The sequence below is a fragment of the Chrysoperla carnea genome, chromosome 1 (assembly GCF_905475395.1).
Source record: "Chrysoperla carnea chromosome 1, inChrCarn1.1, whole genome shotgun sequence".
In the NCBI taxonomy this organism is placed as follows: Eukaryota; Metazoa; Arthropoda; class Insecta; order Neuroptera; family Chrysopidae; genus Chrysoperla; species Chrysoperla carnea.
Genome location: NC_058337.1, coordinates 106,082,968 through 106,108,659, shown reverse-complemented (window position 1 = coordinate 106,108,659; position 25,692 = coordinate 106,082,968). Strand labels below are relative to the sequence as shown.

The following is a 25,692-nucleotide window of genomic DNA, read 5'->3' as shown; positions in this document are numbered from 1 at the left end:
GCACCAACTGAACGAAAGAAGAAAACTCTATGAGTGAGGGGAACTGAAAATAAAACAGAAACCATTTTCACGATTCCCTTTCAATGTAATTGTAAAAAAATTCTTTATGGCTAAATTTTAGTATGTTATTGGTGTAAAGTTTGTAGTTAAAAGTCTCATTAGGCAGAGTTCACAGAAATCAATGATTTTTCATTTTTCTAAATAGTTTGATATGGAAATATTTCGAAAAATGATTGCTACTTGGACTTTGGTTTGGCATTTCAAGCTTCACAATCTGTATTAGTGAGATATTTGGTTAAATTACACTCAAGTGAGAATATGGTATATAACATAAAATAAAAACGTAAAATTTTTAGAAAAAAAGCCTTTATCATTCAACAGTACTACACGAAGTATTATTCATAACATTAATTTTGGTAATAATTTTTTTCCTAGGCATTTTGGTTGCCCTTAAATATGGATTATCAATATCTGGATTTCCTGTATTATTATTATTCTCGGGTTGTTGTGGCGGCGGCGGTTTTGGTTGTGTAGTATTTGTTGGGCTAGTTTCAGTTTCTTTAGGACCATCAATATTTTCATCATTTTCATTTTCATTATTACTCACATCCGATTGATTTGTTTCTGATTTACTACGTTTACGATTTTCTGTTGTGTTATCATCTGTTTCCATCGTTTGTTGATTCGCTGGATCATCACGTGGATCGTATTCTAAATCTTCTGGATCAAATATTTGATCTTGGGGTAATAATGCACTGATATATGGTGGATATAATCTTTTACAAGCAATTAATGGATATATATTTGCTTCTTCTGATTGAAATAAATTATTTGTAGGTCCTGTACGTGCCAAAAATTTTGTGAGCGCACGTTCCATATCCCTTTTTTGTGTTGCAGCTTTCTCTCGTATTGCTTCGTATTCTGTGACTGGTTGTTTATGTGTCTAAATCGAAGAAAATATAACTTTATCAAAACAAAATTTTCTATAGAGTGTACAGCTCCCTTCTCCCCCAGAACTATCGTATTAGAATGGCAGAGCGGAATTGTTAGCAAAGCAGAATGATACTGCATTTTCAAAATTATAATTAACGACGTGTTATCTCATTAATGGTGTAAATTATTTTGCTCTCCCAATGCGATAGTTTTCTTGATTAAGTCTATAAAATATATACTTTACCGGTGTGCGAATATACGCATGAGGATGTGGGAAATCCGGAAAATAATGTGGCACATGATTTGGATGTGGTTGTTTAATACCAGCTTGAAGCATACTCATCTGTTTTTGGGGTTGCCATACTTGGGGTGATGGTAATACTGATCTATTTGGACGTTTAGCAAATTGTTCTATTCCATTTGTGCTTATTCCTTAAACATTATGAAATTTTCAGTCAACTAAATTAACCACAACAAAAAGTAAATTGCTTACCCATATCAATGAGTGCCAATTGAACATCGCTTATAAGCGGCTCCGTGCGACCAGTTAGCTCGCAGTAAGTTCTAGCTAGCTCGCCCGTTTCTGTTATAACTAAAAATAGGATCACATTAAAATTATTATAATTAAGTAGTCAATATATATTTATACATACAACACTGTAACATTTCTGTTAATGTTTCTAAAGCAATTTTTTCACACGAATCAAAACCTATTTCATTTAATAAGGTTCCAACACTATTCGATAAGACTTTTCGTCTTATATTTGCCGATGGTTGCTCCATTTTCACCTTGTTGATTAAATTTTTTTATTTAATAATTCAACATGAATTTGACAAATGACATTCGGTATTTGTAAACAAATAGATGTTTGTGTAACATTTGGTAGCATTTAACTTGGCATGGCTACCATTTAAATTGGCAGCTTTCCTTTGCATATGTTAGCACATTTTAGTACATTGGTCGTTCAAAAATGTATGGAAGAAATGAAATAATATTAATCGTTTTCGCTGCCAAAGTTGAATCGTTTTATTAGGAAACCTTGAATTAATTTTGTTTTAGAAAATAAAAAAAAGACACTGAGTGAGAACTTTTGGAATTTAGATTTCCAATTTTGGCGTTCTTAGCACATTTAAACACAATGAGCATTTTCTTTATGTTTACAATTCTAGTTTCAGACAAATTTTTTTCGATTAGATTTGTGTCATTTTAGAAATAAATTATCTAAAATTTTTAATATGTACGTTTATTTTAAAAATTGTCTCAACTGGAGATCTTCAGACCGAGTTCTAAGCAATTTCGTCGATAAACTTTGTCTCCCTTTAATAAAAGTTCATTCATTTAATAAACAGCAGAGAAAAATTATTTTTCAAATAACTGTAAAAACAACCAAGATAGAAACCATCAAAGATTTGTTGGTATCACTTTCTAGCAAAACATAATTTAACATATGGCAAACATAGTATCATAAAGCCAAATACTATGTCCGATCTCTCTGTCTAATACCTGTTTAATTACTAATTAGTAGTTTAAAATAATATTCCCTGAAGGCCTGTGAATATGACTCAAAACAGTTTTTTAGGCTTCAAAGAAATTATTTGAAAACATTTTTTCTCAAAATAGGCTACTCATAAACCATTTTCGCAATTAATTTCATTTGATTTGACTGAAGCTGAATTTTCAAAGATGTGGAATTATTTTGTTTAACGCCTAAGTCAAATGGTTTTTATCTTTTATGAATATTTCTAATCTTAACAAAAAATATTCCATGATATCATTATTAAAAACTGTGAACTTTACGCCTGAATGACCTTGCATATGATTCAAAAACTTTTTCTATGCGTGTTCTAATATTCTTACTAATTAGTAATCATAGGTAGGCGTATATTAATTGATAAAACCAATCGTACTGGGTACAAATTAATTTACAATTATAAAATAATTATTTTTAATTAATTAATTCTATAAAAAATGTTCAAAGACAAACAGCAGTTAATTTAATTAGACTTTAAGAAATGTCTACTTATGAAATAGGTATTAAGGGGAAATGTCAAACTTGAGACAAATATTGTAAATGTCAAAATAAATATTTTCATGAGAATTGTGATATTTTGAAATTTTAAACATATGTACGAATTGTGAAATGTAAGTGTTTTGTAAAATTACTTTCTGATAATATTCATATTTTATAAGACAGTTAAAATTTTTTTTTTTAATTAAAGTATTAAAGTGCAGAGAGCGAACTATTGGTATAATATATTCAAAAATTATTCAAAATATTTGCAATATTTTTATTGCTAGTAAAATATGAATTCACGCTTAAAAAATTCATTTTAATCTCCAAAAAAGTATTTTGTATACTTATTTATAAATATGTCCTTCAAGATTTTAACTAGGTGAAAAGCGAGAGGAAAATTTCTAACGAAATGGAATCTGTGCTTACATTAGAACGTAAATATTATCCGTGACGTAATAACTAGTTAAATAGTAAAACATATTTTCTTCGAACGAAATGAATAGTTCAAATTTTTTTTAACCAATCTACTTAGAATATTAATGATATGGTAATATTTTTATAAGTAATGTCGGATTTGTATAGATTTTGATATTTTAAAGAAATAATTAAATATCGGGATCTATAAGGTGGGTTTTGATTTAAAATATGACTAGGATTATCGTCTTAAAGATACGGGAAATCGGAAAATAAAACCAGAAAGTCGTTATCATCGAATCATAATACTGTTTTTCTCTAATTTTACTATTTACAAACATTTTTCTCTAATTTTATTATTTACGGAGTTGTGAAAGTTTGTAGTTCTTAAATACAAAGTTATTATAATCCAATTATTGTTCATTGAATTCTCCCATGGGTCTATGTGTTAACTTTCGAATGGGGAAGTCATAAATTTTCTACATCTTTTCGATCGATTTCATACAATTTCACAGAAAATATTTGTCTAAGTAATAATCAAGAGAACTGTATTTTCCGAGACTTCCGAAAAACGAGACAAATTTTAGATTTTTATTTTTACTGATTATATCACAAAAATTGCATGCAAACAGATTCGTAACAGAAAATTCTTCGAATGATATTTTTGATCATGTTTTTGTTATTTAGGTGATGGAGAAATTTACCGTAGATATTGATAAAGTGTTAGATGATTTTGAATTTAATGAAGATCGTGCTTCTGAAATTCCATCTACGTCATGTCTAAATCAAAGTAGCAACAGTAATTCAACAAAATCACACAATGCCCAATATACGTTACCACCATCGTACGAAGAAACGATGACATCCTATGAAACACAAAATGATACATCTTACTATAAAAAGCCATCACAAAAATCAGATAATTTATATCCAAAAAATACAAATAATTACTCAACCGAATCATTTTCGAATTTAGATCGATATAAACCGGTTCATGATCCCCCATCATATGACAGCTTACAATATTCAACATATAATAACAATGGATCATATTTTAACAACAAAACGGATAATTTTGTATTAAAAAGTGATGAATTATATGCGGATTCAACTTCGAATTCACAACCAGTCGAAACTTTTTCAACGGAAATGTTGAAAATTCGTTTATTTCAAGATGAAAATCATAAAAATGATAAAAATTTATATCCAGCGGTACCGACGAGCAGCTCAAATAATGAATATCAGAAGAATAATTCCATGAAAAAGAATTCAGTTAGTAATGTATTTAATAGCTTACAAGAATATATTAATACAGATGTCGTGGATGTTATGCCTGAACCGATTAAGAATAATTTAACGTATTCATTATTACCGAAAATTGAAAATGGTCAAATGAATTTGAATAAGGTAGATCGAATTGAAAATTCTCTATCATCTGAACCTGATCTATTGGATTCAATAACATCATCTTCAGTTAACCAGCAGGAAATAACCAAAAACAATATTGATTTATTAGATTCAACAACGTCATCTTCAAGGAGTCATCAGGAATTGACAAATAACACTGATTTATTAGATTCAATTGCGTCATCTTCTACTAGTCACCAGGAGATTGTTAAAAATAACAGTGATTTACTAGATTCACTAACATCTTCTTCAACTAGTCACCAGGAGATTGGTAAAAATAACACTGACTTATTAGATTCAATAACACCACCTCCAACAGGTAACCAGAATATTATTACAAATAAAAACGATTTATTGGATTCAATTACGAAAGAGACTGTTGAAAATGATTTATTGAGTTCAATAAAAAATTACCCGGAGATTGTTCGAGATCAAGCTACTTTAATAGATTCATCAATATCAATTTCAACCCTTCCCGAAAATATTAATGACAATTTAATAGATTCAACAATTTCATCTTCGATAAATCACCAAGAAGTTGTTGAAAATAGTCATGTATCAACGGATCATTCGGAAGTGATTGAAATTGTCCAAGAAGATAATGAAGTCGTGGAAAATAATATTGTAAATATACAACAAGATGAAAATATTGTGCCAAACGATCAAAATGAAGTCGAAGAAGCTGAAGTCCAAGAAAATAAAATAATTGAAGAAGTTGTAAAACCCGTGGAAGAAGTTATTAAAAAACCTATTGGATTTGATAGTATTACAGTTGAAGTGAGTGATGCGGAAATTGAGGATTATTTAAAAGACTTAGAAGATCATCTAGAGGAAGAAGTCATTGAAGTAGAACAAAAAGAAATCGTTGAAAATATTGAAAAAACTCAAGAATTAATAACTTCAGTTGAATCAGATCGGATTACAGAAACGGTAAATAAAGATGGGAAAGAAATTATTACAGATATTGTTGAACAGATTTCAAAAACTGAAAAAATTAAAGAAAAAACACTTGAAGAAGATAATGTTACTTTAGAACAAACTGAAAATGAAGCAAACGAAGCAAAGGCAAATGAAAAATTACAACCTCAAGTAGAAGAAACTACCCAATCTTGTGAAACTGGTACACAGAATGTAGAAAAAAAAATTGAAGAAAATGTAGAAGTTGTTGAAGAAAAAACGAAAGAAAATTTCCAATCAGAATGCTCTAAGCCGTCTGATGTAGTTTGTGAAGAAGTTATGCAAAAACCACCAAAATTATCAACAATTTGCCGACCAAATTCATTGGATATTGTATCAAGTATTGATGACGAATCCGAGAAATGTTTAGGTCCACCTGGTGAAACGCCAATGAACAAAACTACACTCAGTATGATTGATAAAGAAGCATCGTCAAGTGAGGAATTCATCGAAAATAATAAAAAAACAGATGTGGTAGAAAATACAAGTGACTTTTCACCAAGTACTTCAGAAGTGTCTTCAGTTGAAAATCAAGAAGATGGTGTTATATTTGATGAAACATCGCCGCCACCTCAACAGACAGTGATTGAATATGATAATCATAGTACGTTGGGAAAACGGTCACCATATTGGATTCCTGACACAGACACAAATAATTGTATGCATTGTGGATTCAAATTTACTGTAATTAAACGAAGACATCATTGTCGAGCATGTGGTATGGTGAGTGATTTTTTTATACTCTTTTTAAAAATGTATTTTCTCCTTACAGTTAATTATTAAGAGTGCTATTCAAAAATGTTTTCTTTTTTTCCATTTATTAAAAAATAAGTGGAAAACTATGGGATTTTAGCATAAACTGTATTGTACTTTTCATGCTAATTTTTCGCAACAAAGCATTAATTGCATCAAATAGTGGTTAATGATCAGTCTAAAAAAAAAACGCGTTTTTCAACTCAAATGATGAAATTTTCTACTGCCAAATACAACGGCCAATAATTATCTTGAAATAGTACTGCATCATTGGTTCAGTGATAGAATACTCGCGTGCTACGCCCCAGAACGGGGCGGCCCAGGTTCGATTCCTGCACGATGCACCAAAAAATGTATGAGCTTGTTCCTGCATAAGATAATGATGACAATGAGTATTCATAAAAACAACTTGATTGAAGTTTGAAGTCCACTTTATAAGGGAAATTGGTTATTACCGTAACCAAAGTAATATACCATGTGTGTTTGTACCATCTAGGCAAATACATATATGTAGTATGACAGAATACATCCGTTTAGTAATGCATCTAAGCGAGAGGTATTATATACATGTGTTGTAAGACTACAGATACGATACGACAGATCTTCTGTTGTATGCATGCAGAGAGTGGGAGTTTTGTTGCATACAAATATTATTAATTGATTTGAAAACTTCCACTCTCCAAGCCTCTTCCAACTGGTTGGTGATCTATAATCATTTTGTAACTAATTTTATGATTTTTCTTAGGTGCTTTGCTCAAAATGTTGTAATATGAAAGCAAAATTAGAATATTTGGGAAATATTGTATCCAGAGTATGTGTACAATGCTATGAAATTTTGAACAAAGGTACGTGTAATGAAAATAATTTTAATTACTTTACTCACACATAACTGATATACCCATATTAATACATACTACAAAATTTTCACCTAATTAGCGCCCTCGTGGGTAAACAGTGATGTTAACAAGAAAATGTTTCAAATTAAAGTTGTTTATTTTTTTATAAGGGACATTTTTTACATTTAAATATTTGTTCTATCTCTAACGGTTTACAAGATGGGTCCTACGGACCCAAGACCCAATTGACCTTTGTTGCTCATTTACGAACTCGACCTCACATTTTACGTCTTAAGCACACTATAAAAATTTCAGCTTGATATCTCTTTTCGTTTTTGAGTAATCGTGATGACAGACGGACAGACGACAGACGACAGGCAGACAGACATACGGAAATGCACTAATTAGGTGATTCTATGAACACCTATACCAAAATTTTTTTCGTAGCATCAATATTTTTAAGCGTTACAAACTTGGGACTAAACTTAATATACTATGTATATTTCATATACATGGTATAACAATAATAAGACGGATATCACAAAATTGTCTCTAAAGGAATATGTGTGAATTGGCCAAATCTAGCATTATATCAACAGACGGATTGCTAGAGGAAACAGAAACTACAAAGGAGATTCCAACTTGAAAAAAATCAAGTTAATTCTAATAGAGCCTATATTTACGTAACACACCCTGTATAATTTGATCAACAATTAACAATCTATATTTAACAATTAAAAATCTGCAACCGTTAAAAATATTTTTAAATGTTGTTGTTATGTGAAAAAAATCAGTTATTTGAAATGAATATTCAAACATTTATTGTTTAGATACAAACAGTATTAATCAGGATACATCCAGTGATTCAGCAAATAATTCACCAGCTCATTTCGTAAATCAAAGTGGTGGACAACCAAATCCAAATAATCCTATGGAATATTGTTCAACGGTGCCTCCATTAAAACAACTTGAAAATCAACGGCCACGATCACCACCAACAGTTATGGTGCCTGTTGGTGTCTTAAAACGTCAAGGTTCGAATAAAGGACGTTCTGAAAAAACTGTTATGTTCTCGGATGGCATACGACCGGGATGTGATTTAACGGAATTGGATAATAGTTGGGAATCTCGACCAATACGACGTCAAAATAAACGTGTTTCAACACCACCAGGTATGTTTTTCAAAATGAAATTTAACTAAAGAGAGCTAAAATTCTGTGGATCATATTTCATGTTTATAATAATACAAAAAAACTATTCGGACCATATCGTATGTCTAGCGTGAGTCTCACGTTAAGATAATTTGGAGTAGATATTTAGTGACTTTTCTTAAAAACAGCTACTAGAACGCCAGGTAAATCCAAATTAAAGGATTTTTTTCGTACATTACGAATCTGTTGTCGTAGCTGTTGAAAAATTAATAATTCTTCCCTGTGATTGCGTTCATTCACTGATCCACAAGGTTGGCCATACCTTTAATGGGGTCGAGTTAGAAAGGGCCAGCGAATTTTTTGGATTTTTGATTATGACTATTTGGTACTGATGATGACTACTTGATAGTCGAAATACGAATTTATATAATACAAAAAATTGATCTAAAAAATTGGGGCAAAAATCGAAATTAATATTTATGCAGAGTGCCCACAGCAGGTAACTGAGATTCAAATTTTATTTTTCTGAAATATAAACGTTTTATTTTTAGGACAATTAACAAAAGTTAATAAAAATTTACCATTATTCGATGAAAGTACATTAAGCTACATTCCATCAAATGATTGTTTACCACCAACAGTTAACTTTTCAAAACCAGAAAATACATATACAGAATGTTCCAATAATGAGAGTGTTGTTGAAATGTTACGTAATGAAATTTTAGTTTTCGCAATACAACGAAATTTAAATGTTTACGTTAAAATTGTCAATTGTAAGTATATTAATAGATTTTAGTATATTGTGTTGTAAGCCCGATAGTTTTTAATTACCAAAAAGAGCGTCATCCAAAAAAAAGTGACTTTTCTAATAAAATGAGGAGTATACAGTAACAAGTAAATTACTTATTGGCGCACGTTAAATAGCAATTTACCCTCTCTTTAGAGTCCTCTACAATTTAATAATTTTTTTTTGTTTTTGTAAATTTTTAGTGGATTGTTGTGTAAATAAACAAGTATGGTGTTTTACAACAAAAGGTTTAAGTTCAGTTGGACAAGATGAAATTGTAATATTACTAGAAGTTTTAGAAAAAGAAAACCGAGTACCTAAAGATGTATTTTTGCATTTAAATAATATTTACATGGATGCTGCAAAAGGTTTGTGATATTAAAATACAGAGGCGGATTAAGAAATTTAGCACTCCAAATAAAAATCTATCAATAAAGACCTTTTTTTATTTCTTTAATTTCAAGATCTTTATTTCTTAGAACCGATAAAATCGCGTTAGTTGTTCGAGACAATTGTCCGGCTCGAGCTATGGTTGTTAAATAAGAACGTGGATGGATATATTCTCTAAAATGCATTTTTCTAAATTACCAGAATGAATGCATCGTTACTGACATACTTGCTCTATTTTTAACTTCTTCAGTGTTCAAATTGCTTTTAAAAACAAAAATGAAAAATCTTAAAATAGGGAATATTCATGAAATTTAAATTTGGTTCAAATATTTTTCTTCCGTAACTTTAATGACTGGACATTTCAACTAAACCATTATTTTAGTAATTAATATCTTTTTAATTACTTAAAATTAATTAATAAAAGTAAAAATTCAGTGAGGGCATTTAAAAATTTCTAAAACGGAAATTCAAATTTTTATACGGAGGTGACATCAAAGTACGGACTTGTCAAATTTGTTGACATACTGTATGATATTAATTACTTACATTTTATATGGTATTTCATTAAATTATACTATTCTACGTCATTTTATTAGAAAACTTAATAATAACGATTGTAAATTCTGTGTTGTAAATTCATTTTTTTAAAGTATAAATTATACATTGAACTGTCAAAAATTGACAGATCACGTATTAATACGTCATCAACAGAGAGCGCCAAAAAACTGCGTTTAAATATCTCAAAATTATAATGTATTTTAAATATTTTTTTACACTTAAATAGATCATTTTTAAGCAGTATTTATATTTTTTACTTTGTTATAGCGGTGTAAACAATGAATTAAAAATATAAAAAAAGTACATGAATATTCCCTATTATTATTAAAAACCTTTGGGTTACGAATGAATAATAAAATTTTTATCTTTTAGGAAATACAATTACAGAAATGGGATTTTCAATTGAAAATAAAGCAAATTTTCTTGAATCCAAAAATCATGCAGGATTTTTATACGTCCGACCTACATATCAATGTCTTCAAAATATTATCTTACCAAGTGCACCTTACTTATTTGGAATTCTAATCCATAGGTTAGATAATTTTTTTAAAATTAGAATGTATTTCAATAATTTGGTTTTTAATCAATTTTTTTTTATAGATGGGAGACACCTTGGGTAAAAATATTTCCATTACGTTTACTATTAAGACTTGGTGCTGAATATCGATATTATCCATGCCCAATAATTTCAACACGGAATCGTGAATCGTTGTTTGTTGAGATTGGTCATACAATTATTAATTTATTAGCCGTAAGTAAAAATAAAATAGTAATTAGTAAGACATTAAATATCTATTTTTTCAAAAATTGTATAAAAAAAGTGTGAATTGTTTGCGTCATTGCTATTTTTAAGCTCGATCTGCTCATCTTAAGAGTTGAAGAATAGTTTTAATCTAATTGTTGAAACGAGATGGTTGTTACTAGACATTAGTTAGCCAGATGCACTCTGCGCATTGTAAGCTGTTACTAAATGATACCAACTTAAGAAGGGGTTAGTCGGAAACGTATTTGTGGCATTGATTTTGTCGTTGTGGACGTACTAGGATATCATCTTAGAATCGGTTGAGAGCCGAACTTATAGAACATAAAATTTGTCACCATTTTTTAACCGCTTAAGTAGTGGCTACACTATTCTGTTTTAGTTTATAGAGGGTGAAATGTGCATCCAATCTCCAGATCTTATTTCAGGAGTGGCGAACTTTTAGACCGTCAAATAATTTTGCCTTCTTGATAATTGGTAAAATAATGAGGGTTGTAAGATGACACTCTTAGCAGAATGCATGGTGAACTGAAGCCATCTGCCAAGCGGTTTCTAGAAGAACCAGCTTGTTCAAACAATTAAATGTGTTTGGTAACGAATTCCACGTTATTGGCATTTGGCACTCGCGTTTGTTCTTAATATAATATTTCATAGTCAACTTTGTGATCGGTGGTGTCCCCAAAATATTGTGTCGCGTGTCATTGATTCCCCATCTCTATCTTATTCTATTTCCATAATTTAAAGAACGGAAAACGGCAGAAATTTATTCACCACCTGTTTTGCAAACAATTGAAAATTTTAAACATTTATAAAATATTCTGTATTTTAGGATTTTAGAAATTATTCATATACTCTACCTAGTGTTAGAGGATTAATAATTCATATGGAAGAAAAGAAAACGTCTGTCCTTATCCCAAAAAATCGATATGATCAGGTAATGTTTGTGTACTAATATAATTTTGACAATTTCGAATAATTTTTCTAAACATTTTTTTTTGTAGGTAATGCGAGCGATGAATAATTCAAGTGATCATATCTTGGCATTTGCTGGAAATTTTAGCACAGAGGCTGATAGTCATTTAGTTTGTATACAAGATACAAGTGGTTCAAATGATAATAGTTATTCAACACATGCAATTAATATACAAAATAAACCGCGTAAAGGTGAGAAATTTATTTTGTATCATGTTCGTAAAATCAATTCAAATAGCTGTGGAAGTTTCTAAGTTAAATTTGTTTAGTTTGAGAGTTACGAAAATCAAATACTTTTATTTTTGATATCAGGTCGTATAGGCACAGGAACGGACATTCCTATACCTGAAAAAAAATACAAATTGGGAACAATTTTTAAGATATTCATGTTTTATTTTACAGTAACTGGTGCAAGTTTTATAATATTAAATGGTGCGTTAAAAACAAGTAGTGGTCTAACAGCAAAATCAAGTGTGATTGAAGATGGTCTAATGATACAAATATTACCGGATCAAATGGTTAAGTTGCGTGATAGCTTACGTAATATGAAAAATTTTGAAATTAGCTGTGGATGTGTAAATTCTGAGACTGATGAATATGTTAATATAATTTGGACTGATAATGATGTCAATTTTAATATTGGGTAATGTACTATAAAAAAAAGTAAAATTTATACTAAAATTCTTGCGCTCTTCGTTTAAATCTAAAATTATTACTAATTTTATGGTTATGTTTATTAATTTTTAGTGTAAAATCACCAATTGATAACCAAGCAATGGATGGTGTTCCATCGATTCGAGTACATAATGGTGTGGATCATATTGGAAGTTCTAAGTTGATTCGTTGGACTGAAGTCTTCATTTTACAAGTTAGTATTCTAAATATCTTAATTAAATAGCATTGGAATCTTCAAAATAATTTTAACCTTAAACTTTCCGATTATCATGAAATGCTAATTTTAATTTCGGAAACCACAACAAATCAGGCGGGGTATTTGAATCTGTTGTTCCACAATTAGTCCGTTCATCTGTCCTTACAAGTGCAATTTAATTCATTATGCCATTTGATAGATCGTATTTTCATACTGATTCACTATTAGCTTCTAAAATTGAGCTAGTAGGTTGAAAACGGTATGTGTAGATTGGGTTAGTGTTGAGGAAGTGCCATTATGGGGTATCAACTTCCCAGCTAATATTTTCCCTTTGAAGAACTGCATACTCTTCCAAATTGATTATATAGGTTAGGTTTGATTCAAGGATGTGCTTTTTGGAGGTGTCAACTTTTGGAAACTTTTGATATAGATATTGCAGGTTTTCCAAAATCTGAAAAAGACAAATTCCGTTTCAACAAAAATCAACTTGTAAAGGAAATATAATTAAAAAATTTTTTTTTTAAATCTTACAGAATGGTGATGAAAATCCAAAAACCCAAGATCCAGTTGATATATCAAAACTATCTGAAAATATATCACGTTCAACATGTGAAGCATTAGTCAAATATTTAGATTTATTAGCGACAAATAATTTTACAAAAGTTGGTATACGTGTTACATTACATAGTGAAAACGTTTCATATGAGGCCGGTAGTAATGGTATAAAATTTGCACCGATTTATATGAATTCATTAGATAATGCTCTAATACCTGTTTTACATAATATTACATCAAAAAATCTTGGTAACAATGATCCAATTATATTGGAATTAATATTTCATATATTAAATTCATAGCATTTATTTCTCTTTTGCTGAAACATTCAGTTTTTTAAATAACAAAACTCATTTTAAAAAAATTGTTGAAATCATCACATTTTATATTGGTTATGTTTAGATTAACTTAATATTAAGCGTCAAAATGAAATTGTGGAAAATCGCAAGGGAAAAAAGAATTGGCATAAACTCAATCTTAAATATGTACAAGAAAAGTAATTATTTTTACACGACTGTTCTGTTCTGTGTACAACCACAATTCAAAACTCTTATTGTGTATGTTTTTGGAATGTACCTGTAGGGTAAAGAAGATCCAAAAAACACAAAAACCACTTGATTAACCACATAAAAGTAAAACCCTTTAATCATGTTTCGTAAAAACTTTCTCTACTTTATGTCAGTTTATTTAGAAATTTTTGAGCTGTGAGTTTACTATTGTCTGTGATGGACTAACCTTTCTAATAATAATAAATAGCAAAATGATAATTAACAATGCAATATATGACGTACTAAACTATTGGATACTCAACATTCAGTTAATCTAAAATTTACCAAATTATTTAAAACAATTTTTTTATTTTATTATATTCGTTACTTTTTTTAATTTTATTTTGAGTCAATAAGATTATAAAATATAATATTGTAAATTTAATAATTAATAATAATCATAATAATGAAAGTATTAAAAATATTGAAGGTGGCATGTATGTTTATACTAAGGTGATAGTTTTGAAAACAATGCTCAGAAGTGGAAGAATTTGTCGAGGATTAATTGAAAATTTGAGATCAATCAAAAGAAGAACGAGAAATTAATTTGATAACAAAGAAGTCATGAGCCCATTTAATAACATAGAAGTTTGCGATGTTTTGCGTTACCTGATCGAGATCCAGATTTTGCGATCTGAAATGATTGGGAAAAAGTTTTGTCTGAAGGTCTGAAAATAAAAAATATTTACAGCTAAATTTATATTACAATAAGTAAACTAAGTTTTAGTGATAACATCCACTTTTAATATTTATTTTACTTTCTGTATAATAATTAATATAATTAAAATATCGAATTCCATAGCATCTTAAAACACTTTAAAGAAATTCTATTTATTTCTTATAAATCTGTGTTACTAAAATGTATAAACTTTCAAACTTTAGTATGTAGATAATTTCATTTTTCTACATATACACGCAGCTACTTAAGTATCTGCAATTCGGTAACGCGGCTGCTAATTATAATATTGACTGGTAACAAGTACAATAATTTACATTGAAGTCAGTAGAATATAAAATCTCACCACTATTTATTAATATTATAAATATATACAAGAATAAGCCCATTTACGTACGAGAGACATAATTATAATGTATAGTAGAACATGTAATGTGAGTTTTGATTTTAGTATAGTCATCTGGTAGTTTTACCTAGAAAATTTTGCGGGAGTTTTGGAAATGGGCGATTTTATAGATTTTGGTGAACTTTTTTCGAATTTCCACTTTGTAACGTCCTATCTTTGCCACCATATTGATAAAATTGGTCGAAGAAAATATTCACAGACAAAATTTAACAAGAAATAATTTCTTACAATTTATGTCTTAAAAATTTTTTTCGTAAAATCTATAGTTTCGGCGTACGAGCGCCGCAAAGTGTTACTTAATACGCATTTTAGTGGAATAACTCGTTTCCACACTAACTTGAGGTAGAGTAAGCGCCGCGTTTTTTGAACGTAGTTTTAATCCCTTTTCCTTAACTTCAGCTACTTTACCATCAGTTAGTAGATTTTCGCAAATAAAACAATTTTTTTTTTTTATTAGAAACCAAGGGATCAACGAACGCAAACTATTATTCTATTGACTTCTGCTGGCAAACAATAATGATACCTTATCAGCAGATACTCGATAAAAACTTTAATGAAAAATTGACTTTTATTATAAAAAAGAAAACATACCACTTTTGAGAGGGAAGTATTAGCATGTTTAAACGAGTTATTCAGCATAATCACAGTACCACATTTTCCGGCGCTCATACGTCGAAACTATTGAATTTATGAAAAAAAGTGGTAAAGACATAAATTGTAGGAAATTTTCTCCAGTTTAATTTTGTATGTAGATATTTTCCTTGTAAATTACGAGCAAAGTAAAAATTCAAAAAGAGCAACTAAAAATCTATAAAATAACCTACTTTTAAAACTCCCGACAACTTTCTAGGTAACCCTCTTTTTTTAACCAAATAACTATAGTATCTTGGTAATGCAATACAGCGTAATAAAAACAGCCATATGTTGAAAGGATGATTTTTTTTTGGCGACTAGTATACCGATATATGAAACAACTTAAGTAGCTTCGTTCGTCTTTTTTTCTTAAATAAATAGAAAAAAACATACGTAATTGAAACATTTTTTTAAGAAAATAAGGTTATAGGATCTGTATATTGTAAAATATTAATTGCTATGAAATTATATACTTTTTATTCCTAAACTTAACATTTTAGTAACATTTATTTTAGTTTTTTAAAGTTTACCGGGGCAAACTATAAAGCGAGTATTACTAATGAACAAAATTTATTTAATTTTTCCCGAAATGGATGGTTTAAATTTGAATTTTCATCGAATAAAAACATTTTTCTAACTTAATTATTATGAAGGTACTAATAGAAAACTTGCATAGAACTTTATATTCGATATTGAGGTAATATTTCAATTACAAATCATCTAAAAAGTGCAATAGTCAAAATTCGTGCCCATTCGCTTTAAATTGAAAACCCGAATAAAAAAAAGAAAAGTGATTTACGCTTTGAATTAGGCTGCTTTTTTCTAAATTTTATACAGCTGATTTATTTATTTGAAATTGATTGACATATTTTTAAATATATTTCTCTAAAAAATAAATGTATAATTTTGTTTGTCTATTTACACGTTAAACTTTAATATGGTGAGGGGAAAAGTAAAATATTTCAGGATTATAGGATTATAAGGGAATATTCAGGTAATTCATTCATATGAATAAACTTCAGATCATAAACACAGGAGATTATAATTTGTCTCTGAGATCTGCACATGAAAAATAAATTCTCCTCTAAATGGTATTGTGCCTGTCGGATTAGTATCAAAAGTTGAAATATACAATATGAAAACAGCAAGACAATTTTCACAAGTATATGTTTTTAGGTAGCGAAAACAATGGGTTGTAATTTAATTTCTGAAAGATGAAGCATCGAAATATTCGTCGAAAGCACTTTAGAGGATTATAATTTACAAGATATAACTTTTTTGTATTCGTAATTTCGTATTTCTTATCAGTTATCTTACAATCCTCCAAGTAGGTAATCTTGCCTTCCGCAGTGATTAATGTTGAATAATTATAACCTGTGGTTTTCACTAGCTTCAAAATTAAACATTAAAAGAAAAGGTGCATATTGCCAGTAGGGAGTGAAAACATCAATTTGACATGTAAAGTATTTTTCAAAATATAACTACGTTAGCGTGTACATAGACATGGCGGCGAAATTGATTACAGAATCTTATGTTTTTTGTTGAACAAATTTGTTATACTTTATTGTAATTAATCTTTTATTATGTAAGCACATTAATTGTAAATATATTTTATTATTGAATATAAATATTTTCGTATTTCATTCAAGCCATGGCCATATTAAAAATTATTGCCGTCGAGATCAAACAACTTGTTTTAGTGTAATTAGCTGTATTTAACATAAATTATTGCCAGAAAATGATGTCCGTCATTTTTAATACTCTCGTGACGCCGCCCTTAAGATCCTCGACTTTTTAAATTTCGTATAACTTAAAACATAGCTTATGTAATTTTGCACAAGTTGAAGAATTTACTTGACACATCGACGAAATTTAGCATTAAGTATATGAATTTTGTAGTTCATACCATGAGACTATCTTGAACTGACCAGTGATAACATGAGTATTCATGTAGAAAGAACACGTGCTAGAGAATCTAATTACTCTAAAACAGGTAAATCTATTTTACTTTCATCAATAGAGTGAAGCTTTTGAGTCATAACCTAATCTAAAATTAAGTAAGGCGTTAAGTTGCGGTAACGAACCAGAAGCTATGTTAGTTATCGCCTAGCTATAATCCGAAGGTAAATGTTTGCTTCTGCTTGGTTACCGCAATCTAATGTGTATGATTGACGATACATGACGTAGTGGAGCCTTTTCTCGTCTAAATTATGGGCTCAGCTTCATTGCGATGTAAAACGATGATCTTGGGTGGCATTAACAAATCAGAAATCGACATTTGTTACGTAAATGTTGCGTCATTTGTATGAAACGCAACGTAACAAATGCCGCCCACTTCCAATTGGTTAACGACACCTAATATCAGCCTTTTACGCTTCTTAACATTTACATCGAAATCGATTTTGAAGAAAGTTAAAAGTAAAAAAGTTGAAAGTGAGCTTATATTTTCGATAACTTACACACACAACTGTTTACATCAGTTTACATGCAGTTCAATTCAACGGCAACATGTTAAATTTCGTTTTCTAACTGAAACGGTTTGGCGATCTAGTTTTAGTCTTAACATCAACTATACTATACATACGAAATAAAAATAATCTATGGTCTTAGACATCTGTCACAAAATAGTTATCTATGAATTATGTTGTTATGACTTAAATTTATTTTTTTTCTTTGATTTATTCATTACACAAATTTCAACCTGATGGTCAGATGGTTAGAAAAATATTTGCTAACGAATGCAAATAATTAGTTATTGAAAAACAAATTGGTTCAAACTTGCTTTAATAAATTCTTTTATTATTTTAAATAATGGCTGTGTACACCGTTTCTGCGGTAAAAATAAAGAATTTAAATGTTATGTTTGGCATATTATTGTTAATATTTTACCTTTTTTTAAAGGATTGGGGCTGGCCCGAAATGGAAGAAGTTTTACAATGCCCAATTTGTTTTGAATTACCATGCGGGCCTGTATTAATGTGCGTAAAGGGACATCATATTTGCTCACCATGCCGAAAGAAAGTTCATAATTGTCCGTTATGTAAAGAATCTTTTGCTGCTACAAGAAATTTTGCTGTTGAAGAATTATTAGCCAACATTTCAGTGATAAAGGTATTCATTTTTTTTATTTTAAAAAAATTTTTTATTTATTTGATATTTTATATTACAGAATATAATGACCCTAGCAAATATTCAAATAAAAACACCTTGTGGTAAACCTAGTGCACAACAGAACGCTAACAGCACTCCAAAACCAATGCCAACACGACAACTATCTAAAGTCGAACCTCCAGTTCAATCTCGGGGTGAATTTCCTTGTGTATTTTGTACTCCAGCCAAAGTGTACCCAGTCTCACGTATTCTAATTCATCTCCGATATGCACATGCAGATGAACTTTCGGAGGTAAGTATTACGTAAGAGCAACTTTCTCGTTGGTGAAAAAAGCTATAAAGGAGTTAATTATTATCGACATATCCATACCAAAGTATGTCTACATAAGTAAAATGGGAAAGAATTTTTGGAAGCTTATCTCATTCGTAGCTTTTCTCGTCATTGAAAGCTCGTCTATAATAAGATTTAAATAATTTTTTTAGGTTTCATCTGAAAACCAACGTGCCAATTTTCAAGTTCAATTTAAACATCAATCAAAAAATAGTAATGAGTATGGAACATTTAAGCATCGTGCCGTAAAAATTGATAAATTGGGACTCTTCTATATAAGTTATGGAATAATGAATGATAAACCACATGTTTTTTTGAGAATGGTTGCTCGAACAAAAGATTCCCAAAAATATATGTATTCTCTAAAAGTAAACGATGCATTACATTCAAATAAAGTGAGTAACGTTTATTTAGATAATATTCAGACGATCTTATACGTCTAATTGATCAGTCCAGGATAGCGCCGAACTGTCGAACACTATCAAGTATCAAAATAAAAAAATTTCCATGCTTACAAACGAATTAAAAACACTTAAAGAAGGCTTTAAGCATACTTTCAGCATGCGCCTAGTTAACAGCCAATAGAAAGTAGGCACAATGATACCCTGCGTCTTCCCCCTGAGTGAGACTCACCCAACTCGGTTATACTCCATCCCTTTTAAAATATTCCTATATCCATGGGGAATTTCAAATAATCAATTCGATGGCCACCTTGCTAGTGGCAATCCAGAATCTAAATGTATTTAGATTTATTTTAATCTGATTTCCTTTAAAATTTTTTTTTCTTTTCAACAGGCTGTATGCTGCCGGGAACCATTAAAACAATTGGTTGTTAAAGGAGATTGCTTAGTATTGAACTCGAATTATGTTATAAATAGAAATAGATCTTTTGCTGTAAATGTAACAGTTTGTCGTGATAGTTCTGAAGATTAATCATATTTAGAATAAGTACTATGTTTTTAGTTATAAAATTTTACTTATATTGATGCCAATCATAGTTAAAAAAAAGTTTTTACGAAGTAATTGTTAATTAAAATTACACCTTCGTGTTTGTAGCAGAAATATACCAGCGAAAATAATTTTATTTGCTAATATAATTTTAGCTAACTATTTATTGATGATGAAGCTGGCCTTTGTTTATTGGGGTGGTTTTGTCCATCAAAAAAAGCGATAATCATTAATGATAGCTTCAATAACATTTACAGTTTTATTTCAATTTTCCATAAAGCATTCTGATGAAAGAGTGAATTGCTTTTTGAACTATTGAAATAGGTTTGCTACAACATATGCCTCAACTGTGCCAACAGATTTCTTTAAGTTCTCAATCCAGAATGTTATTGAAGGCATTTGTTATAGCTATCGTTATTGTAAATTAACAAAAAACCATTTTTCGAGGGGTTTTATCAATTTACAACTTTTAAGTATAGAAGGAAGGCTACTTGTATTAGAGCCCAATTCTAAAATGAGATAGATATATATGTTAATTTCTATCATTTATATTAATAATAAAATATTCAGATGGTTTAGATAGAGCATTTTCTCTAGTTACACCTATATTCAATAATCGATTTTAATTCACTTGACGACATTCTATAAATTTCTTTTTACTGTCTATGACGTTTAATTTTTTTCGATAAAAAACTATTTTTTATAAATGATTGCGAAAAATAATATTTTCACTGTTTTTGCAACTAAAATCATATACAATTTTGTTTCTCCAACAGAGCTCATGTGATTAAAATTTCAATTAAACAATTGCTTTGTAAAAAGAAGGTCGAATTTCGATGGAAAAGTTTAAATTATAAGAAATTTCGATGTATTTTTTTCAATAACTTTGTAATATATTCTCTAGATGATTGGTCTAATTTTGCATAATTTTTTTCAGAATTCATATGCCAAAATTTATATATGTAATTGTTATTCATATTCTATAATGTTAAGTTACTTCTTAAATAAAGATTGTTTTTTAAAATAACTAATTTTCATTGTTTTACCATCCTTTTGATTCCTCTTACGAATTAAAAAATGAAGAACAAACAAATATGATGAGAGATTGTTAGTCTAATGATTATCGAAAGAGCAAAACACAACACGCGTTGTCTTGATGAATATTCCCGACGTTCAAATTTGCAATACACGATTCGCAATTGTATTTTTTTAATTTTCCATCATTTTCCTAAGGGTTATTACCAAAATGAAATTGTTTTTGAGAAAATAATGATATATGATGATATTTGATCCTAACTAGGCTTTATGCTGGGTTTGAGACTTTGTATTGTTTTTGTTCCTATATTGTCCTAAAAGAGGACGCTAGTAAGATTATCTTTAATTCGGTAGACGAATAGTTCATGGAAAAATATTACGATGGTTTAGTGTAAAAAGTATAGATGGTTGAACTATGTATTATAGAATTTAAAATTAGATGATTTTTTTTCTTAGCTAATGCAATATTTTGTACGCAATGCATTTCAATTTAATAAACATAAAATTTAAAATTAAACCAATTAAGGAAGATAGCATTCGACACACTTGATGGCGTGGAAGGACTTTCCCTCTTTGACCGTATATTATCTGTTCAAGGATTTTCGGTTCCTTCTTAGATTCTTTGTTTATTATTTGCTCCGTGATTTTATATCAGCTTGATCAAAGTCCCAAAATGGTTCTCTACTTGCATTCTTCTAAGTTATAAATATTTAAAATTTTCATAAAAGTTATAAATATTTTGTACTTTTTAGTTTAATTATTTTTCAATTTTTAAAATAGAATCTAAATTTTTTTTGAAACTATTTCTTAAACCTAATTTTTTGTCGTTTCCCATATTTTAGGTTCATATTCTTTAGCTCAAAAGAAGCAAAAAACCGAGATATAGATGGTTTAGATTTATTTTGCTAGAGTCAGATGTTAATCAAGTGCGAAATCAAGAAACCGTGGAAAACCGGTTTAAGAAACTTTAAAACGATTAAGTTCGTGTAAGTGAATATTGTGGATTATATTATTTAATGATTGGAAACTACAAATTTTTCACTTTTATAGAACAACCAGACCTATTTTATATTAACGTATGAGACAGAACACAGAACTGGTGCGGTTTTTGGAAGATATAATGAAAAATATAAGAAGTCCAAGCGTGGAACATGCCGCAACTATCACGCAACATCTATCAAGAGTCTTCCCGTTGCTGTGTTAAGAGGCAAAGATTCATGGATTCGTCATAATGAATGGTTCATTAATCAAAACAGCGGCTATTTTGAACAATTGCGTAAAATATATTGTATTGTTATCAAATATTTTCCTATCTAATGTGTCAGTAATACATTATTTTCGGACATAGGTTTTTATGAAATTTTATAATTATAATATAGAGATATTTTGCAGAATTAAAAGTTGAGATCTTTACAGGTCTCTGGGGAAAAAAACTGGGTCCTGCGTTTCCCACTCAAGTTTTGAAAGATGGAGTCTGTTTGTATATAAAAAAAAGCTGCGTAGCAACTTCATGAGAGTTTTGACATAATAAACTAGGTAATACAATTACACCGTTCATCAACTTAATATAAACAATTTTTACTCTAGGAAGAAAAAACCAGGTATGAATGCCACAAAAACCTCCGTGCACTGGACTGAATTTATATAAAGAAGTTGTGTGGTAAGTTCAAAACATGGCTGATTTTAGTTTACATCGGTTATAAATAGAATAACACTTTAAATTAGAAAGTTGATCCTCATAAAAAACTTTCATCTAAACGATTGTTTCGAAAATCGTCAGCTTTCGGAAGAAATGCGACTTAAAAATATTTCATTGTTGCATTTAATCGAAAGATAAAACACGCTAACTACAGAAAAATGCTTTACCCAAAAGTTGTCATCAAATCGAACTATTAGCAATTATAGATTAAAATGTTCCACTCACTCTGTATTATATTTTCTTAAATAGTACCAATACAGAGTTGCTGAAAAGCTAATAGTAAACATACAAATTATGTTTATTTAGAGTTTTTATTCATTTTTAATGCAATTTTTTTATCAAATAAATGAATTTAATTTAAAATTAATTTTATTATCGAGAAGAAATAGTTTGATTTTGGTGATCAATGAGTTCTTTATGTACTGGAGTACCATTTAAAAGACGGGTGAATACCATTTATGAAACCACTTGCCAAAATGATATTTTTGATGCATTTTTACAGTTAGAGAAAATATTAATAATAATTGATTTTGAATAATTTTTTTGCTCGGGAACGCATAGACAAATCAATACACAAAAATTAAAAAAAAAGTAAATCAGATAGATGCACTGCATTGGCTCTTTAAAGTTAAGAGGTACGATTAAAGCTACTCTCTCCTATTATCACATAGATAGAGGTACAAAAGACCTGATAATAAACGTAATGCAGATACCATTTAATGTGCTCGTTATAGAACTAGTGTTGAGAAATACAATCAGAAAGAAATAAGTGCTGGTCGTAACATCTTTTTTTTTTTTTGGAAATCCGTGCTTGGCAGGAAACAGTAAAAAGGAAGGGTAAAATTGTAAGGAATGTATATGTATATAGTTGGGTGGGTAACTATGACGCGTCGGCTCGCTTGGCTGCTTATAGCTTCTGCTGCTGTTACAAATGTACGGTGAATGTGTGTACAGTGTCTGCGAAAGGTGATGAGCCCACTCATATTTAGGTTACGCATCCTGAAATTTTCAAGTAATAATAGTAATAATAATAACAATGATGGGATTTTACCTCCGTTTTCAGATATCTATCTATAACAGTGGCCACCCACATAAGTATTTTTCAAATATTTAATAATGTTATTAAATTTTAAACATATAATTAAATTTTTATGATGTGGGTGAAGTCGGTCTCTTCGTTTTTATCCAAGCGACGACAATATGATCATTTTTACTGCCCCATTAATTATAATTGCTCACACTACCGCTGCCTGGATTCGAGCCCGCAATCTTCCAGTCAGTAGCCGAACGTTTTAAAGACGATTACGCCTTAACACGCACGATCACTGAGCCGCCCGGTTTGAAATTTTCAAGTACGGTTAGAAAAGCTCCTTTAAAAAACCTGAAGATTTATGCATCTAAGTCTGTCATCAATGCCTTTAGCTACCTACATTTTGACTATAAGTAGTATTAGTTCATCACAATCGTTTTGTTCGTCAGAATTTTCCTATTTTTGAAAATGGCTTCATTTGCATTTCTCTCCTTAGACAAAATTCTTCCTTTTTTCAGATACCCCTTTGAATTGTTGCTTCAACTAATCCCTTCGATTATGGGTTTTAAGGAATGATGAAAGTGAATCTTTCGATTTCGTGAATAGAGTGATTAGGGCTTGTGTAAGACAGACATGGGACTCTCAAGTAAACCTTAAGTATTTTCTTACCTAATGCGAGATTATTACTGTCTTTCCCCACAGTTTTTCGGGAGATAAAAGGTAATTGCTTATTGAGTGCACTAAATACTTACTTCCTTCAAAGTATCATTTACCAGTAGCATGGTAGTACCATAATAAAGCGAATATTTCTTTGATTTCTTCGCTTTCGTGTGCAATTGACAGTTTGTGCACTTGTTGCACACTATACCATTATGTATTATGGAAAAATAACTAATAACTTTCAGTTTAAACTTCACTCTCGATTCGATCCCAAAACTTTTTTTATTCAAACCTTATTTTGTATGAAAGTGCGTACTTTTGGAGATGATAAAATGGTAAAGGTCCTCTACTATTCGAAGACTCCGTATATGTGAATTGTATAGTATATACCATACCATATACATACATACGTATTATAAAGGATTCTATGAATAAACAGACTGACAGACTGACAGACAGACAGGAAGGACTGCTTGCTTGGTTGTTATACTTATGCTGTGTTAGTATATGGTTGTAAAGGATCAAGTGGGCAGTGAGAGACATACACCCAACAACTACTGCACTGCCGTTGTTATATCAACGTACAACTTCTAATGGATGTGGTGTTAGTATTCTTAAATTTTCGACATTTCGAAACTAGAAATATAATTTTGTTTCCTTGCATTTATGTGGTCTTTCAAATTCAAAATATGAAACAGGATTTTTGATATCTGAATTCGGAAAAATAAATATTTCCGATTTTGTTCAAAATTACTAAAAGTTTTCCGCCAGTTTATTGAATGAAGAAATTAGCAATTTATTAATTTTGTTAATCATGTATAACAATAAATCTGTTAATCAAATTTGTTATACAAATACCTGTTCACAATTCAAGATAAATATGGTGGGAGCGAAAATAAATACATAAGTATATAATAAAGTAATATAATGCAATTATTTATATGCGTTTCCACCATTTATTGCATTTAAATGGTGGAATTTCCAAATGCCATTTTCGTTTCACATAAACTGATGATAAATTTTTAAACGAGTTTTAAATTCGTTAAAAAGTTTTCGTTTATTCCCAATGAATGCTTCTTGGAAATTTGAAAGGACCTATGAATACTAATGTTGATTTTAAAACATTAAAATTGTGTTCGTTAATTGGTTTAGTAAAGTAGGTATCACTACGCTTTGATAAGTTTTTGGGTAAGCACATTTCGAGCAAAACAAAATTCACTATATCTTAAAGTATCGAATACAGAAAGGAAATTATG

The 25,692-nt window shown here is 29.7% G+C and overlaps 3 protein-coding genes across 3 annotated transcripts; 2 read left to right on the top strand and 1 right to left on the bottom strand.

Annotated features, from left to right (window-relative positions):
- Positions 1–369: 369 nt before the first annotated feature.
- LOC123305278 (transcription initiation factor TFIID subunit 8-like) lies at positions 370–1,780 on the bottom strand. Its single transcript, XM_044886952.1, has 4 exons — positions 1,587–1,780; positions 1,427–1,525; positions 1,178–1,365; positions 370–943 (listed from the first exon to the last, which is right to left on the bottom strand). Exons 1-4 carry the CDS (start codon positions 1,714–1,716, stop codon positions 371–373), a joined length of 990 nt encoding a protein of 329 aa, XP_044742887.1. The 5' UTR covers positions 1,717–1,780; the 3' UTR covers position 370.
- A 1,161-nt stretch (positions 1,781–2,941) lies between these two features.
- Positions 2,942–14,211, top strand: LOC123304920 (zinc finger FYVE domain-containing protein 16). The gene is made up of 13 exons (XM_044886471.1): positions 2,942–3,076; positions 4,050–6,449; positions 7,225–7,324; positions 8,146–8,487; positions 9,018–9,239; positions 9,457–9,621; positions 10,574–10,733; positions 10,802–10,952; positions 11,791–11,895; positions 11,963–12,125; positions 12,336–12,576; positions 12,681–12,801; positions 13,338–14,211. Exons 2-13 carry the CDS (start codon positions 4,053–4,055, stop codon positions 13,659–13,661), a joined length of 4,491 nt encoding a protein of 1,496 aa, XP_044742406.1. The 5' UTR covers positions 2,942–3,076; positions 4,050–4,052; the 3' UTR covers positions 13,662–14,211.
- A 4,059-nt stretch (positions 14,212–18,270) lies between these two features.
- On the top strand, positions 18,271–20,665 carry LOC123305111 (E3 ubiquitin-protein ligase SINAT4-like). Its single transcript, XM_044886732.1, has 5 exons — positions 18,271–18,457; positions 18,524–18,733; positions 18,792–19,025; positions 19,217–19,459; positions 19,860–20,665. Exons 1-5 carry the CDS (start codon positions 18,434–18,436, stop codon positions 19,995–19,997), a joined length of 849 nt encoding a protein of 282 aa, XP_044742667.1. The 5' UTR covers positions 18,271–18,433; the 3' UTR covers positions 19,998–20,665.
- The last annotated feature ends 5,027 nt before the right edge of the window (positions 20,666–25,692 follow it).

What these genes read in the sequence shown, in the direction of transcription:
- LOC123305278 (XM_044886952.1), bottom strand. Translation starts at nt 1,716, where the DNA reads ATGGAGCAACCATCGGCAAATATAAGACGAAAAGTCTTATCGAATAGT. An exon ending in AACAGAAATGTTACAGTGTT is followed by an intron (nt 1,526 to 1,586) that starts GTATGTATAAAT and finishes TCCTATTTTTAG; the next exon opens with TTATAACAGAAACGGGCGAG. An exon ending in ATGCGTATATTCGCACACCG is followed by an intron (nt 944 to 1,177) that starts GTAAAGTATATA and finishes TCTTCGATTTAG; the next exon opens with ACACATAAACAACCAGTCAC.
- LOC123305111 (XM_044886732.1), top strand. Translation starts at nt 18,434, where the DNA reads ATGGCTGTGTACACCGTTTCTGCG. An exon ending in CCAACATTTCAGTGATAAAG is followed by an intron (nt 18,734 to 18,791) that starts GTATTCATTTTT and finishes TTTATATTACAG; the next exon opens with AATATAATGACCCTAGCAAA. An exon ending in ATGCATTACATTCAAATAAA is followed by an intron (nt 19,460 to 19,859) that starts GTGAGTAACGTT and finishes TCTTTTCAACAG; the next exon opens with GCTGTATGCTGCCGGGAACC.
- LOC123304920 (XM_044886471.1), top strand. Translation starts at nt 4,053, where the DNA reads ATGGAGAAATTTACCGTAGATATTGATAAAGTGTTAGATGATTTTGAA. An exon ending in TTACATGGATGCTGCAAAAG is followed by an intron (nt 9,622 to 10,573) that starts GTTTGTGATATT and finishes TTTATCTTTTAG; the next exon opens with GAAATACAATTACAGAAATG. An exon ending in CTGAAGTCTTCATTTTACAA is followed by an intron (nt 12,802 to 13,337) that starts GTTAGTATTCTA and finishes TAAATCTTACAG; the next exon opens with AATGGTGATGAAAATCCAAA.